The sequence below is a fragment of the Netta rufina genome (genome assembly GCF_964035555.1).
Source record: "Netta rufina genome assembly, chromosome: 25".
NCBI lineage: Eukaryota > Metazoa > Chordata > Aves > Anseriformes > Anatidae > Netta > Netta rufina.
In genome coordinates this window covers 3,976,053-3,994,092 of record NC_140149.1, presented here as the reverse complement: position 1 = coordinate 3,994,092, position 18,040 = coordinate 3,976,053, and the positions used below count along the sequence as shown (strand labels likewise).

General features: G+C 45.8%; 1 protein-coding gene across 1 annotated transcript; it reads right to left on the bottom strand.

Moving 5' to 3' along the window:
* Positions 1-692: 692 nt before the first annotated feature.
* On the bottom strand, positions 693-14,979 carry POU2AF1 (POU class 2 homeobox associating factor 1; the record flags this gene model as incomplete). Its single annotated transcript, XM_084301661.1, has 5 exons — positions 693-1,004; positions 2,301-2,572; positions 2,663-2,705; positions 3,094-3,221; positions 14,964-14,979. The coding sequence occupies 5 exons, from the start codon at positions 14,977-14,979 to the stop codon at positions 693-695; spliced, it is 771 nt and encodes a 256-aa protein (XP_084157787.1).
* Between the last annotated feature and the right edge of the window lie 3,061 nt (positions 14,980-18,040).

Genomic DNA, 18,040 nt, shown 5'->3' with positions numbered 1-18,040 from the left:
ACCTTCTGGTGAAACCAAACATTTCACCTAGCCCACTTTGGGTTGCTCTGTGCACAGGGCTGTCCAGCTGCACTGACAGTTCAACTGCATTGGCATCTTCAGACCGATGCATCTATCTGCACCAGTACACCAAATGTTCCCTTCATATTTTCTGGTTTTCCAAAGGGACAATTCAACTTAGCCAAGAAAAATCTCTGTTTAGGCCCCCAAAATATTTTCTAGTTGCCTAAATGAGGAAGAGGTTCCTTCATGGACAGGGCGAAGACACATACAAGGCATTACACTGAGCTCTAGAAAGCAGTCCTCTGAAAAAGGTCTTGGAAATAATAATTAGAGGTGAGGTACCCTCACCAAACACTACAGCTGGCCATGGCTACACTACGGGTTATTGATTTTAGGCCATGCCCTGTGCCTGAGGATGAAAGTCACCTCGTGCTGAGGCTGAGCACAAGAACTATGCAGCTTGGAAGCCTGCCTGGGAGAGGTGGCAGGAGCTGTGACAGCACAGACATCTTGTGCTGGGCCCCAGGACAAAGCGAGTTTCACTCCACGCATGTGCTAGAGGTGGACAACAAAATCCCAAGCCAAGTTCCCACCCCCACCCTCCCCGCCTGCTTTCCTCTCTACTCAAAACTCGCCGTGACGCCAAGGGGAGCATTGAGTAAGCGAGGACCAGGCCCCAGATGTGCAACTTAAAGCCCTTCAACAGAGAGAGCGTGGTTTAAAACATACGTATCATTGTCTTCGTCTTCTAGGAGCAGCTTCTCAATGGGCAGCGTGCCGATGACCCGTCGGGCGTCCTCCAGCTCCTGGGGGGCCGGCTCGGGGATGGAGATGGGCAAGGGCACAAACTGGGGCCCAGGGAGCGTGGAAGAAGCCGGCTGGTACTGCAAGGTGGAGGCTGGCAGCGCGGAGAGAGGCTGTGCCCATGGGAAGTACGTGAGGGGTGGCTGCTGCTCCGCCACCTCCAGCTGCGGCACCACGGCCGGGGTGGCACTTCGGGGCTGTTCGAGTGGGAGAGAAATTAAACGAGATCAAGCATTCGGTTAGGTGGGGCAGGGGGAGGACGCAAAACGAGGTGAAGGATGCTCAGTCTCGCTTTTAACATCCCTTTTTCCTGTCCCTCTGGGTAAAGCTTCACACCAGCGTGACAGTTTTCCCACGCGGGCTCCCATGAGAGCGGTGGCTGTGGGTGTCCCAGGTGCTTGCGAGCAGCAGCTCACACTCACGGCAAGTTCCCTCGAGCTTTCTGTTCCCGCTCCCACCCTCAGGGTAAGCCCATGAGACAGCTACACCCTGTGCTGACAGCACTTCTTGCAAGGCAAACCCATGGGCACAAGAGTTGCTGCCATAGGGCTGAAGGAGGTTAATTCTGGCCTCCGTGAGCACCTGTCCTAAACAGCCCATCCATCAGCTAACACGGGGCGAGGTTTGAAACGACAGCCCTTCCCCAACAGCGAGGGCCACTGGCTGACTTGGGGTGCCTCGTTCAGCAGATGAGCTGAAACATTAAAGGGGAAAATAAAGCTGCTCGAGGTTGGTTGTCCGTCTCCCCTAATGAAGAAGGAATTATCCTGGGTCTGGTGGCCTTGCTCTTTCATCTTTAAATAGCAATTTTTGATAAACTTATCACCACATGATTTTCCTGGTCCACCCAGTGGATGCTTCCTAGAATTCCATTTACTTTGTTAAAAGTTTGGAATTAAATAGCAAAAAATCCCCTGAAAACCACTCAGATCTCTGGAGAGACTGCGTCCCAAGTACTTGCCCAGACAACAGCATTTACCAGCTATTGAGTAAACCCAGTCAGAACAACTGCGTTCTCAGCAATTGCAAATCCAAGCTGAAATACACCTCCTCAGATTGGAATTGATGACAACAGTAAAAGCAACACATCTGATATTCCCCTACAGTAAATAACTGGTCGCAGAGCTGAACAAACTCAGGGCAGTGGCAGCCCTGCTGCTGACTTGATGGGAGAGGACTCATTTCCCAGGACAACAGCACGAACAGGCTGTGTGTTAATGACACAGAAAGTGCTGCAGGAGCACTTGAGAGAGCTGAGAAATGGCAGTGGGGTCTCTGATTTCAATACAACTGCAGCTTTTTGTCCCCCTCAAACCACTCCAATGCCCAGCTCAGTACAGAAGGGCCTACGCTGTAACAGCTACGTGGCACGGATGCAAGAACAAATGACATTACAATAACTAAGTTACACTAATTACATCCTAAACTCCCCGTGACATTTCTTGGAAGGTGGGGCCTTGGCCATCATTTATAGCTAGGGATGTTGGACTTACTGCAAAATTGGTGATCAGTGGCTGCGAAGTGTAAGTCAGAACAGACGAGGGTCCAACCAGCGTGTAACTGGGACACATCGGCTGCACGTACATGTCGGCGCTGTACGGACAGCTGACTGCTTCGTGGGACACGTAGTCAGGGTAAGGGGTCCACTGGGTTAAAGGCTGCAAGGATGTGGGAGAGGGCTGGGAGAGCCAGCCGGAACAGAGAGCTCCTTCATCTGTCACAGGCAGCGCGGGGGCAGCACCGTCCATATCGGCGCAAGGCTGGCCTGAAAAACAGGAGAGGATCGCAACTCAGTCCAGTGTGGCTTTCCCTGCAGCAGTGCTGACAAACACTTAGAAAGGCAGGAAATCATTACCCATTGGTGAATAGGGAGGGAGCGTCTGATGGGGCAAAACAACCTAGAAAAGAAAAACATCCAGGGATTAAAACCATAAGCATTAAATTCAAGCCCTTCTCAGAAGGGCTGAGTGTGCTTAAATCCCAAGCCACCTTCTGTTTCTAGGAATTAGATCCTGCCAAGTGCAAAGCACTTTCCTCCTTCAACTAAGTCAAAGATGATTGAAGCTGCTCAGCACCTTAAAGGTGAAAACATATTTATTTTATTTGCATTAAATGTATTTATAATATTTAATTGAAAATCTATTTAGTGGTATCTCCAGGCAACGTGAGGCTCCACTACCTCCAAGATTTCTTTCATTAATGAAGTATTGCCAGCTGGTACCAGGGCTGGTCAATCATGTAGCTACCAAAGAAAAAATTTCCTCCTGAGTTTGTTTCTTCTCCTACCGTTGTAGCTGCTGTGGTACTGGTGTTGTGAACATTTCCCCGTTTCCTTTTCAATAGCTCCTTCACTGGCTCTTTGACGCGGACACCTTGGTAGGGGCGAGGCTGCGGTTGTTGTTCTGGAGCAGAAGCTGAAAAAAAAAAAGAAAAAGATGCAGGTGACATTTATTTTCCTTTCCTGCCACTCAAAAGGCCAAAATCCCCATGGCAGCCCCTTGTCTGCAGGGTGCTCTCAACACGGCAGTGTACGTGCACATTTCTTAGCTCGTGATGTCTTTTTGCCAACAGATGAAGTCCGAGGTCTCCTCTCTGCCTCTGCTGCTCAGATGCTGCGACCACACAGATGGATCACGAGGACAACCCAACCTGAATTAAGTAAGCTTGCAGTTCCTTCCAGCTGTGAATTGGCTGCAGGAATACTGAGGGATTCAGCCCCTTTGTTGCCAAAGAGCATTCAGAAAGCAGAAGAGCTGGGGACGGTCTGGAAGCAGACTGCACTGTCCCCACCGCACAGGCAGGTGTTGCCATGGTCTGCAGGAGCTGGGCCCCATCAGGTGCAGGGTGTGATGAACACGCTCTGATAATAAATAGCTGCATCACTCTAGACGTTTATGAAAGCCGGGGAGGATGTAGTGCACAGAAAGGGGATCACTTGCTCTGCAGAGGGTAATGCTGCGTTCCTAAAAGTGATGGCTATCAATAAACCCACACACCTCTATGTGGACACATTTCTTACATGTGTGAAACACGAGAGTGGTAGTAGTGAGCCACACGCTCTGAAGGGACATGCAAAAGGGTGTCCCTCTTTACACGTTATCAACTAGCAGATTAAAATAAATAAGAGAGGGGCAATGAACAATCACTGTTATTCCTCAAACTGCCTCTAGACTGAACCTTTCATTCTGCTGTCTTCAGCAAGGTTGCAGTGTGTTCATTTTGATTTTCCACTTTGTTATTTTTTTTTCCCCTTAACTCCTGAGCACGATATTCTGATTTCTTCAGGCTTCTGCCAAAAATAGCTTGCTTGTTTTACTCCTCCTGAGACTTCACTTTTGTGTATCTGCTTTACATTGCTTCAGTGCCACAGATTGGCTGCGCAGTGATTTACATCCACTTGAAGGACAGCTCAGACTGGCTTTATCTGACAGGCACATAATAACGATCGGTCAGCAGATACCCAGCATATTAAATAACCTAAACGCTGGCCAAGTAGATGCATAAATGAGTAGACAGTAGACGTTCAAGAGAAATACTTTATGGTTGCTGCTTAGAAGCAAGCTACAAACACAACCAAATCAGAGAAGCACCCTCATTTCGAAAGCCATTTAACCCATCACTAGTTTGATGACTGTACATCTATTTTTTGGGAGCAGGCGGGTGTACCTGTGCCTCTGCTCCACACAGAGCTGTGCTCACCGCCTGCCCATCAGGTTTGTGACCTGGCCAGCTGGGCCAGCACACAGCTTCATGGACAGCTGTACTGACAGCACCTCTCAGACCTCGATTTGGAAAGTAAAGCCCAGAGCCAGCTAAAAAGCCCTATCGCAAAGCCTTGCGGCAATGAAAGCAGAGGAAGCCCAGTTCTTCGTAAGCCGGTATTATTGAGCCATATTTTACATCAAGCATTCGGAGGCAGTTAATAGCAGGAGGCCAGAGGATAAAAAAGCTCAGGAAGGCCCCTTGTTTGTAAAACCACCGATAGCAGGACTTGCTACCTGCCCCTTTTAACTGCACTTTGATTTGTAAACACGCTGGTTGATAAGTCCCCATTCCTAAGGATCGCAACAGGCCTTTGGTCTATCAAGTGCAGCTGGATATCTGGCTCAAACCTTCAAATTCAAGCCTAATTCCACCCCAGAAGTATTTATTCTAATTTTCTGATTAAGATGTGGATGCTTTGCAGCACAGAACAAGAGGAATCGCTTTAGTTCTGATCATCTCCTCCAGTTATATGCAGTCATATGCACACTTAGATATCTCCTTAACACCTTCCTGGAGGGTGAAAAACTGAGTCTAAATACAAATATTGCAAGTGAACCCCAAAATATTTAACAGAATAAACTTTTCTGCTTTACTTTCTTCCAAAAATGAAGTACTTATTTCCCTTCAACTGTGCTGTACTGTTGAGTTTGCTCTTTCTGCCTCACTACATACCACTTAATCATGAAATCTTGAAAGGCCATTATAAATACCTTTGGTAGCAGATAACCCTACAATTATGTGTTGAACTGTTTTCTTTGTTTGTATGCTAAAATATGTTTAAGCATATTGGGAAAATTCCACGCTTTAAAGCAGTAGCTGGAGGAGATGGCATTTCAGCCTCTGCATGAGCTGCATTTGCTTTCTCTGGACATTCCTGGTGGGACTTCATCTTGGGTTGGTTGCAGTCTCATAGAGCTTGTGGCTTTGGAAAAGCAGTGAGCAAAGGGAACGAAGGTCACTAATTCTGCACACAGGAATGCGCAAGGGTTTTTAACGCAGCTCACATTTTGCTTTTTAAATTTTAATTGATATTAATTTATCTGAGTGCTAATGAAGACAGTGCTAAAAAGTGCTGTGACATGAGTTGTACTGATAACTCTGAGAATGAGCTCAGGAGGTCTGAAATGAAGACCATCCTGAAGGTGCTTTCCTGGTCCTATAAGGGATTTATTTACATTTGGAAATGATTTATCTGTACTTTACTGAGAACATTTCAGAGTCAGACGATGCTAGTGCTGTTTATGCTGAGCAAAACCATCGACTCTGCCAAAGCAAATAGGAGCTGCAGTGCAGCCTGCAGGGGAGGCAGAAGCGTCCCTCTCGGGCAGTGTCCTGTCCCTGAGTCATCGCACTGACTGCAGAGAGCCTCCTTGCAGAGTTAGGGTGGGGAGGGATGGCAGTTTCTGGCTCCAGGTTTGGGGGATGGGGAAGAAGAAATTTACTGTAAAAGCTGACAAATATACCTATTCAGAGTTTCCGGTGTAAGCAGAGTAACCAAAAAAAAAAAAAAAAAAAAAAGAGAGAAAAAAGAAAAAAACCAAAGTCTGCAGAACATATTTCGGTTCCCCCCAAGCTGACCTCCAGAAATAAAAATAATGCTAGCACAGCTGCTTTTCCACTGTTAAATGTGTACCATGTCTGAGTATTACAGAAGAACCACAGCAAAATGACTTTGGGCTTCAGTGGACAATTTCTCATACAGCCAAAGAAATGTGATCTTTTAAAAATAAAGACATTTTGAGCAATAATAACCATTACAACAACCTTATAAAGAATGTACCTGGATTTAGTATTCCTCAACTTGTTACACCAGGGTTGGCATAGAATAAACTATTTTGCCTGTCTTGAACTGACTCGCATTAAAACCAGACGGGTACATTGTTATTTAAGTTATGAGCTGCAAATGCACCAACATCCGTATGCCCAGGTTCCATTCCGACAAATAAACAGCACCATTGTGTTTTGGTGCTCAAGTGCATGCTGTGCTCTGGCTTCTTTTACACTTTGTGCACCACAAAACAGCCGCATGCCCTCCCTAACAGGCACCAGGGTTCGATTTGCAACCGCTCTCTGAAGCTGGAGCAGTACAAAGCATCAGGAGTCGAGAAAAAAGAGGGCAAATTTAATGCAGCCAGTAGGAAGCTTTGCAATAGTTTCTATGTGTAAATATGTTTTAGTTCATTGCAATGCTTTTGTCAGGCCGCCTTACAAATCCACGGTGTGTGCACATGCTCAGGCTCCTTTCATCAGTGTTATCTCTTGCTGTATTTGCTGAACATCGACAAAAGCCTAGCACAAACCCTGAAGACTTCTGCGTAATCCTTCAAAGTGGCTGGATAACACTGCAGCTAATGAGAAGTTCCATACCACAGCAGTCCCCCAGCTCTATGTACCAAGTGACAACAGCAAAAGTCCTCAGTGATGGTTGGAGCCAGACCCCTGTGCCACCCAGCCTCTCGATCCAGCCTCTGCAGAGAGAAGCCTGCAGGGTGCCCCTTTCAGTGGGCTCTGGCTGAAGATCTGACAACTGCATTGGTGTTGTTATTAATGTCAATACACTTCTCTCTTCAAATATTCTTAAAATTGGTTTGCACCTAGGAGAAAACGGAATTTTGTCCTGTGGGGCCAGCTCGTGCTGCATGCAGCAGGCACGGCCAACAGGGACCTTGCTGCTGGCCTTTTGGGGAACAGCTCCAGCCCCAGCTCATGGGCTGACAGGAGCTTCAGCAAGGCACTGTACAATACTTGCCCACGGTGAGTAAAAAGCTGAGCAGGTTAATGCTTTGGGCAGTAATTCTACAAACTCTGGCCTTCAGTTGCCTGCACGTTGGAGAACATAACCAAAACGTGTCCAATAGCATCAAGAGTACCTGTGTTCAGACACAGGCTTTTAAAAGATGTCTTCTTCTAAATAACATCCAGGAAATGTTGGTCTGAGTAAAAGATCAGATAGAGAAAGCATGCAAAGACATTGCCAAACAATTAAACCAAGCACCTACAAAACGCTTCTTCCTCTACATTTGTATTTAACCATTGCCGAAATTGGAGGGAGGATAATGGCAAGCAGCTGTTGGAAGGCTACAAACATTGAAGCGTGACAAGTTTCAGATCACTAAACCTATTAGCACCGCTGGCCTTCACACCCCTGTGAACTGCAGATCAGTTTAAACCTTTCAAACAAGTCAGAACCATTTCCCATCAGGCCAATTTTCAGTTTGAAATACACTGCTAATCTTCCAGGGCTTGCATGACTGCCTGCCTGCCGCAGCAAGCGACGCACTTGCCACTGCCTCAGAAGATTTACTTTTTCTTTGCTCACACACTGGTGTGTGATAAGCTTATCAATTGATCAGTTACCAGTGCAAATAGTTTTCTCTTTTCCTCTTTCACCCCCAACATAATAAAATATTGAAAAGAAACACAATAGAAATCTTTTTTCTTCTTTACAGTAGCATCAAAAAGCAAACAGTTACCCTTGGATAACAAGAAAAAATTAGATTTCAATTAACAGGCTAGCGATTTTCTGACTTCGATCTCGAAGAGCAAATTACATAAGGCAGCTGCTGACATTTTTATTGTGCACTGTGAACTTTGGATAATAAAAAGAAAAAAAAAGTGGCTTGGCTTTGGACACACTACTTGGATGCTTTGACTGCAATCAAACAAAACCGTTTTAGAATAAGACACCAATGCCCATTTAGCAATATTTAAGTGAGGGACTAAAAGTTGCATTGTATTTGTCCACATTTTATATTTAATTCAGACAAAGAATCCTTCAAAGATACTTTAAAAATATTTCAAAGTATTAATCTAATAATATTATTTTGAATCTGTTGCTTTGGAAATGAATCATGTGATCAGAGCCGACAGCAGAACTGAAACGGCTGCTTTTATGGTATTGATAATGTTCCAAAGTACATCATGGAGCACTGTGAAAAGTATTTTCCTTTGATAAAATGCAGCTCCTAGCAGCTGGCCAGGCAATCCCTCCTGTGTGTGTTATTTAACCAGCTCCCCTCGTATCGACGTGCAGCCTACCTGACTGTGCACAGCAGCAGACCAAGGAGAAGCAAGGAAACCTACGTGCAGTTCCTAGTGCTGCCAGGATCCCTGTACAAGGCTGAAAGGGTCACCGAGAGGTAGATCCCCATGCTGGTCAGCTGCCCAAGGGGATGTGCGTTATACAAGTGGTAAAAGCACTTTCCAGTGGTTCTCAAACTCCTGGTAAAGGAGGGTCTGTAATTCTTAGGCAGTCAGATTCCCTTTGAAAACTCAGCTTGTTACAAACCTATACAACCAGGAGAAAACCAGCCCTTAGCCCCTTTGGCTTCCCTGGGCTTTCCTGGCTCCTGTAGCAGCACCCTGCCAGGCACCCCCTGGGGTATTTCGGCACTGCAGTGCATGGCCCGAAGGCTCCAGCTCCATGCACAACCCCCATACCTGTTCATGCCAAGGAGAAAATGGTTCAATATTTGTTCAGGTCTCCGTGCTCCCTCGAGCACAGCCACCCAGCTGGGAGGCTTACAGTGCACCGGAGAATGAGGCTTCCCTCGTTACGGCCAGCGAAGACCACCCATCTTCATTTGCTCACTAATTAAATGGTTTCCTACAATATATCACTAGAAGTAAGAAAAAAAAATAGTGACCCTTCTTTGTCTTGGCTTGGTGATAAGTCCTGGGTAGGGAACCAAAGCACAGAAACCCCTTGAACTGCACAGGATCCAGGATGGCAGCCAGACAAGGAGTCACCCAGACGAAAGGATCTTCACTTCACCTTCATCGCTAGCCCTCAGCATCCTCCAGGGCGTGTCCCTGTCCTAACCGATCAGAGCAGTCAAGAGTGAAGTTCCCTGAAGTGACCCACCTGCAACCCCATGCCTTTTCCTGCACCTTGAAAGGGAAACAAAAAGCAGAGTTATTGCTACCAAGACCCATTTTAGAGATGTGTTGGTGCTAACAGATCTGGGAGGCGAGTAGGTACCAGGGGGTAACGACTAACAGACCTCTCTGGCCAGCACTGAGATTGAATAACCTGCAAACTGTTCTCAGATACATAACCACGCGTGCGTTGCCAAATAAATCACAAAACAATATATAAAAAAATATTTATCTGTATTGCATTCGATTATGCTTGTATTATTATCTTGTCAATGGCTTTTCCCTCTGAAATGACACGTCTCAGGACCCCATGCTGCATGTCATCATGCATTCAAAGGGCTGAGCACAGAGCACTTTGGGTATATGACACATCCCAGATCTCCTTTGAAGTATTACTGCTTTATTTTTTAGACAGCCCTGACAAGGAGAACTGAACCAGAGTGGTTTTGTCACACTAAGGGTGGGTATTTCAAAAAAGATGTAGCTAAATGCAAAGCACTAAGCAAACATCTGATCGGAGAATGTGCTCTACACTAACCAGAAGGACTCGGAGCAAGAGCAGAAGAGACAAGCAATGGTTCATTGCTCAGCATAAGGAAATGAACTCGGGAGGGTTCTTAGCATAATTAAATCAATAGACTAAATATTTCACCTGCTTACCAACAACTCGGTCCAGCATTTGGCCCGTTCTCTCTCTGCCCAGTTACTCAGCACTGTACCCACCAAAGTGAAGCAGATTGGTCTGACAGTGGTGTATTTCAGCATTATGCCCAGCACCTTTATTTTTAGATGTTTATCTGCAGCTGGAAGATCTCCAAGACTAAAATTAACCCCAGATCCTCACAGATCCATAGGCCGTTGTCCCTGCCTGGGTCATTCTTGTAAGCAAAGCGTGCATTTGCATGGGGTCCTCCTGAAGCAGCTCTCTTTCCTCCAAAAGACCTAAGTCAGGGGGGCACCGTGCAGAGCCTACCTTCTGCTCCAACACAAGGAAGATGTTGAAGATTGGCAAACAAACACAACTTTGTATTTTTTCCACCTGGATAGAATCAAAATCATGGGGACACTTGGGAACCCGTATGAAAGGGTGGTTAATCATCCCTACTGCTTCAGTTCTCCTGAGTGAAACAGAGCTTCCAAGCGCCCAGTAGAGGTGGCTGCGTTGGCCATGTAGTGGCAAGGCTACTAAAAATGATTGGTTTCAGAATAAGAGAACCCCTGCTACAAAGGGGAAGCTGAGATAGACAGAAAGTGTCTTAACCATAAGTCTCACCCGCACGTCCCAATTCCTCCCAGCCCATAATACTCTTTCCATTTTAGTAATGCAAGCTTTCCATTTAATTGCTTATGTGGTCATTCATAGAGCCTGACACCTGCTTTGTAAGGCATGGATGGACTCAGCTTTTGTACTATCCATCTTTCCCACTGGGGCTTTACCAAAATTAAGCCTCACAAGACGCAACATATTGCAGTTTCACCTCTCAGTCTCATTTTCTGATACTTTCAGAAGAGGTGTATAGAGCCCGACATCTGTTGCGGGCAGAAAAAGGCTTCAAGGACTTAAAAAGCATTTGGGAAGAGGTTCTCAAAGGTCCACATTGACATATCTCAGTTGCAGGGGAATCCAAGCAGTCGGTGGGACAGCTACGTAGCTGAACACCTGCCTTGTCTGCACAAGTCCCGCTGGAGCTCACGAAGAGCCGAGTGTCCAAAGCATTTTACCTTCACCAAAAACACCTCCAAAACGTGAAACGCTTTGAGAATTTCAACCTGCTTGCCTACCCTCTCATAACAGAAATCATTTGCATGGAAAGCACGCTCGTCGTGTCTCCAAAACACAACACGAGGTAACTTTCTGCATAAAGACACACAAGGGAAGAGAAGCCCACGGCGCCGTGCCTTCGAAATTTCCCAGCTCTGCGCGGCGGCGCGGCGGGCCGGCTTCCATTCAGCAGAATCCTGCCAAAAGCTGGGAAGCCCCTACCAGTCACTTCGCTCCTGCCGTGGGAGGGGATGCTTTCGGGCTCAGAGCCTCTCTGGGGTTTTGCTGAGCGGAAGCTCAGGGCCCCGCTCCTGCAGAGGGGTGCAGCGTGCCGTGACCCCGCGGGAAGGATTTCCAGCGTGCAGGAGCAGCCATGCGAGGCTCCCCGGAGGACGAGGGCCATGTGAGGGCCACAGCAGCTGGGGGCAAGGCTCACCAGCGGGCCTGCTGCCCCTGCAGGGCTTTCCACAGACAGTTCCCCTCCAGGAGGTGCCGGCGAGAAATGCCCTCCGAGGGGACACCTATTTAAATCAGCCTTCTTGTGTCACTCCGGTTTTCAGTTGGTTTGTGTTTCTGTTCTTTGGTTGCTTTGTTTTCGTTTACTGGGGAAAAGCATGGAAATGACAGCACTCTTTTGAAACCTGTTGTGCCAAAGGACAGTTTTAATCCATACCAAGGCATCTTGGAAGAACTTCTCTTGAGTCTCCTTTCGTGCAGGTACAGATGGAGCAAAGATTTCTGCCCCGACATTTACACTGAGGCTGGCACTGCCTGTGAGCTGAACTGCAATTACAGCTCTGGCTGGGTAACCAGCTCTGCATGGCTAAGGCAGGAGCGGGTCAGCATCCAGCAGGCCCTTTGCTCCCTCCAGCACCATAACAGTACACAACCTACATGGATCTGACATTCCCTACTCATCTTGTTGATTAAAATATGGTGTTTAAGCATGTAAAGCTGGACTTACTAATTGCTGTTTTCACATCCAGCCTCCTCCAGAAACCAGAGACATACTCCAGGATTTGCAAAGAAGTTTTTGGAAGTTACATGCCCAACTCCAGTTGAGTTTCACTGACGCTTGTTTGTGCCTCCTTTTGTTTTTCTTTTGGTTCAATTCGTCCAGCATCCTGCTGCCTCAGAACCCCAGTGGGATAATTTCTCTTTTCCTTGTGCACCTGTGGGTCCTACACCTACGAGCTATGCCCCTGTACCGTGGTTACTGCATAAAGCAGCAGCTTGAAGCCCAGGGAAGTCACTCACCTGCTGGTGAGCACTGTCAGACCCTGACATCCGTGCCTACAAGTGCATACCTAGGTGTGAGCCTGGGGCACATTTACCTGGCCCTTCAGCCACACGGTACCACAGGTCTGCAAACAGTTGCTCTTGCAAGGGATAAAGCCACCTGTTTCTAGACTGAACATGGGATGCTCCATCCAATACGTGGGAAAAGCTTCACCAACACCTCAGAAGCTACCTGCGGACTTATTGCCCATCTCTCCGGGATGCCCTTTTGCTAAAATATGCAAATATCTCATTTTAAGACTAAGTATAATGAAACTCCCTCCGTGGCAGAGGAAAGCTCTCCCTATCTCCTAGGTGGGGAGCAGAGCAGGGCAGCATTTTTACGCTATGACATTAGCCCAGGGCTCATGCAAGCAGACAGCAAGCTCCCTGGGCACCCAGACTGCCTTTTTATTAACTGAAGTCTCGAGCAAGCCAACGGCTTGCATGTGGGCACTGGGACTTGGTGTGGTCCCAGGTGGTTTGAGCCAGGTGGCACAGGAAACTTGAGGCCACAGCTGGTCACACTGCCAGAGACCATAGGAGCACCAGAGACACCACATGCAGACTCACAGAGCTACTGAGAAACCTGACTTCCACCGAAACTGCTGAGACCTGACACATGAATACCTGCACTGGCCTGAGCAATCTGCCTGCAGTCGCATAGGGAGTCTCCAGTGGAGTGGGTAACTGAAGTCAAAGTCATTATTAATGGTACAGGAAAGAAGCAAGATAATAGTTTAATGCCAGAAAAGCAATCCCGTCTTTAGGTTTAGCTAAAAAAAAAACACTAAAGGTCCATGAGACTGAGGAAGCCCAACCATGCCATGACACAGCAGACAAAGACAGCAAAGACCAACAGCGGAGTCACCTAGACAGCCACCTACAGAAATTTCCCCTCAGCTCTGTCTGTGTCGTAGTAAACACACGGCCAGGCTGATCTAGCAAGCAGCCCAGGAGCCAGAGACAAGTCTGGCTGCTTCATCTGACTGACGTGAAAAGGCTTTCATCATCAATAGAAGCCAAGTCTAGGCAGCTGCCGTGTCTCATGCAGTCTTTCAAAACAGCAGAAAGCAGTGCTGTAACAGCCGGCTCTGGTCTTGAGAAGCTCAGAGGGCACAAGGGGACAGGCAGGTATGGGCAGTTGTTGTCTGGAAACTCTCACAGGGGAGATGGCTGACTTCAAAATACGGGGATTTTATCTCCTCTGATGCAGGCTTGTAATTTCTGCTTACCTTTGAAAGCACTGCATGTATCAAAGAAACAATGCAAAGGAAAAATATCGTATCAGTTATCAATTTGGTTTTACCTAAGACATCACTTTGTTAGTATTGCTTTGTCATTGCAGTAAAGAAAAAAAAATAATAAAGACTTATACACCTCTCAGATGGAAGATAACATCTGTATCTAATCATCTTGCAGTATGTTCCACATCATATACCTACCGATTCTGAAAACAGCCCGAGATAATAGGAAACAAGGTGTGTTGCCATAGCGCTCCCACTTGCTGCTTAATACTTGTCAGACAAATTGAAATGTGATTGAATAAGCACTCAGAGCTTCTTAATTCTGGATGTTAGACTGTACAACGTCATTTCACAAATAGACATTTGAGCTTCCAGTTTTCAAAGGAAAAACGTAACAGAAGTACATAGCAGAGAAAACTGGCTTTATAGTTAATAAGCTCAGAACAACACGCACAGTAAACCCATCGCTGGATAATTACAGGTTATTATATAAAGGAGAAGAATATTAATGTTAGTTCCATATTAGATAAGTCAATGGTAAATGTTTAAGAAATAAGCTTCTTCCGCTCAGATATATTATATATATATTATTTATATTCGAGGTTAACTGAACAGCATGGTGAAGTGCAAAGGACGGCGGCAGGGCTGCAGAAAGGCACATCTACAGATCCACGCAGTGAGAGCGAGAGTCGCACAAACAGGGCAAACACCTACCTGTATCAGGATCGGTAAACTACTCGAGCAAAGGTGGGCCAAGAGGTGTAAAATTATCTTGAAAACAAGAGAACTGATTTCCTGTAAACTCATAACTGTATTGCCTTCAACTGCATCGCTCTTTAGCTTTATTATTAGTTGAAAAAAAAAAAAAAGTACATATCAAAAAAGACACAGAAATAAGATTTCTCACAGGTTTCACTTTTAAAAAGGAAAATTCTCTGGTAAGTAACCACTATAACCTTTGATATAATACCTGCATCCTGTTATTGTTTTTATGAATCATAGTCTTCCACTTGATTCATAATGACGAATGCCAACAAAGCAGCGATGCTGCCCTGTCTTAATATCCCTGCTGGAAAATTAGCATCATGCCTTCTCATTTGCCTCTCTTGAGACATGCCGCTCTTCAAGAGTACTGTCTCCCGTGCTATGCTAATGCTCACTTATCCACTACAACCTTCATCTTTTACCGCAGTTAGGAAAAACAAAGGCAATCAGAGCTCACTTACATTTTTGCCAGTGCATATTCTGTGGCAGGACGGAGTCTTTTTTCTCTTTGATGAAGACAGTTGGGCTTTCTAATGGCTAACGTGTGTTTGACTCCTTTACGGGGGATGTGATAACTGACTGTCAGGATGTTTCTTTCAGCTTTTTAAAAGCCCCGTGTTCCCGCTGAAGTCTGTGATGTCATCACATCCTCCAACCACAACCACTTCTATATTTTCCCTTGCTCTGTGTTGTTCTTCATGACGCTGAACAGTTCCTCCAAGACCAGGGCGCTCTGGAAGATATTATGCATAAAACAGCACTTGCTATCACCAAAATTTATTTAAACAAACAATCAAGCCTGGAACCTGCCTCTTGTGGGGTTTTTGCCGGAGATTTAAAAAAAAAACAGGTCAAAGGGTTGCGCAGCAGAAAAAGCACGAGGGGCTTTTAACAGGATCGTGACCGTGTGTGGCACCAAGAACGGCCTTGTCTCACGTTGGACAGCACTCTCTGCTTCAGATGGCATAACTACAGGCTCCAGACACCTCAGCGAGCCCAAACCTTTACGTACGCCAGGTCTGCATGGCCCTTTAAATGCTCAACACTTCTAAAATACAAAACTTGTGTGTTTGCCCCTGCCTTATGAGAATCTCAACTCCCTGGGGCCACTAAATTTGAACTTATGAGGAAACACCTGTAAACACTTCAAGCCTCATTAAACGAGGACGTCCTTCATTTAAAAAAGAAACCCCTTTTTTTTTCTGTTTTGTTTTTATCGAAATATGACGCTTCCTACTAGGGAAGAGCCGGCCCTTCCAAAGCAGCTTGTGGAGCTAAAGGGAGGCCGAGAGACTTGGCATAGGAGCTCAAGTAAGTTCTTAACATTAATTATAACAGGATCGTTGTACCTGACCTATTCACACCACTCCATGAGCACAGCCTCTTAAACCTCTTAACGTTGTTTCCTCTAAAATTCAGACCATCTCAGTGACTATTCACAAGCAGCAGTGACTCAGGAGCTTCGTTCTCAGAAAAATATTTGTTGGGGGCTGCACAGTGGCTTTAGGACCCTGCCGATCCTATCTCCCAGCTGGTTTTTAATCAAGGAATTGCTGCGGCCCTGAAGTTTACTCTCTCAAATTTCTCTTCCTATAAAACAATTAAGATGGGGTCTGGACAGTCCTTTTGGCCAGGAGTCTCTCAAAAGGGTGCCAAACACCTCTCAGAAGCGGGTCCATACTGTGAACCATTTTGCAACCTAACATTGGCATTGCATTTAAAGAAAGAAAACAAAACCAAACAAAAAGCAGATTGATGAAACGAAGATGAAAGCTTAATTATTATATTCCCTTTGGTTCAAACATTTGCCCCAAAACCACAAAGAGAAAACCTCCAAAACAAGCAGAGTGAAGAGAAATGAGGCATATTCAGCTCCCCACCGCTGCCCTCCGCGTTCCCAGGCGCGAGGGCATTGTTCTGCCACGCTTTGCATATCTGCATTAATGCTCACTACCAGCCACACATTGTAATATCCTCTCTGCTGTTAAAGTGCTTAGTAATAGCAGGCAGCCTGTTAGCTAACGCTGCACAGATGGACAGGTGAGTGTAAATCACAGCCCAGTGTAGCCGGATAAATTGAGGAAGAATATTGAAACCGGCTTCGGTGGCATTTCACTTACACCAAGGTAGGAAGAATTTGTGGACTCTCGTCTCTCTGATACAAATATAGTGTCATGTTTCTCCTTAAAATAATGAAATAACAGAACTTCATCATTAAAAAAAAAAAAAAAGCAGCAGCCTCTTAACCTTGTAGAATTACAGGTAAATGTTTCTAACAACAGGAAATCTTTTCCCGACAAATGATGTTCTACAAAAACCAGGGCTCAAACATTTATTCAGATTTATTTAAGGCTTGTTGCACAAGGCAATATCAGGAAGTGCTGGGAGAACTTACAGGACTTTGGCTTGAGTCAGTGCAAGAGACAACGTCAGAGCATCCAGCAGTGAGGTCTGCTGCAGTTTTCTGCTGGAAATGCCTATTTCTGACATCACAGAGCTACTGGGAAGCAGCACAGTGAACCAAGGCCTTGAGCAGGTCTCTGCCAGGAACAAGACCTCTATTTTTAAGTGTGAGAACACACCCTGCGTACATCTGTGTTCTCCAGAGCAGCAAAAGCACAGTCTGAGACTTGTACACAGCAGGCTGTGTGCATATGTGAAGGCAGACTGCATGACATTAAAGTAAATATGCAGTCTCATACTAACTTATAGACCCATCAGCTAACATGTAACTGTGCTTTAGTTATGCTTAGAAAAGCTGAGGATAACACTGATTTACTCAGGATTAAGCTCTTTCTTAGTTTATATCAATACTTTAAAAGAGCAGGCAGATAAAGTCAGGTTGTAATAAATATCTAAAATGAGGAAGTTGCAAAAAAGGGGCATGTTTTCCACAGATATAACAAGCAGCACTATTTTGGTGGCAGGTAATCATCCTTTTCCATATTTACCTACAGTTACTCAAAAAAATTTCAATGTATTAATGAAGAATCACACTCTCCAAAACAACTTTAGAGGTATACAAGGTAAGATATAAAGGAGCATGTGCGTAAGGTGAGCCAACATGCCAGGCAAAAGACAAACTGTCAAATGTGGCCCTCTTCTCATTTTATGTCTTTTACAGAGAAACTATTTGGTTAAGCACCATTTTACTAACAAAGTCCAAAGGAAGAGACTAAAGTAGAGCAAAAGATGAAAAAGATTGCTTAGCAAGTATCGTCTTCGCCTCTTCCTCGGCCAACTGTTTGCAAACCATGATTCAAGTCTATAACCACGGCGAGAGCTCAGCTACGGCTAGATGATCAAACAGCACCGACAGCAGGAAGGCTGCTTGTGGACAGCTGCTCCTTTAAGACACGCTCAGAAAATGAGCTGCAGCCTGTCTCGAGATGCAAACCCAGCTGCCTCCCAGTCATTCCTTGACCAGTTCACCACGAGACCAAAGCAACAAGCGGTAAAACCTTGGTTCGGCACGGAGCATCTCTGCGCTGAGTCGGGGTGCAATTTGTCATGTTCCTGGTGGCCACGCTGCGAGTTC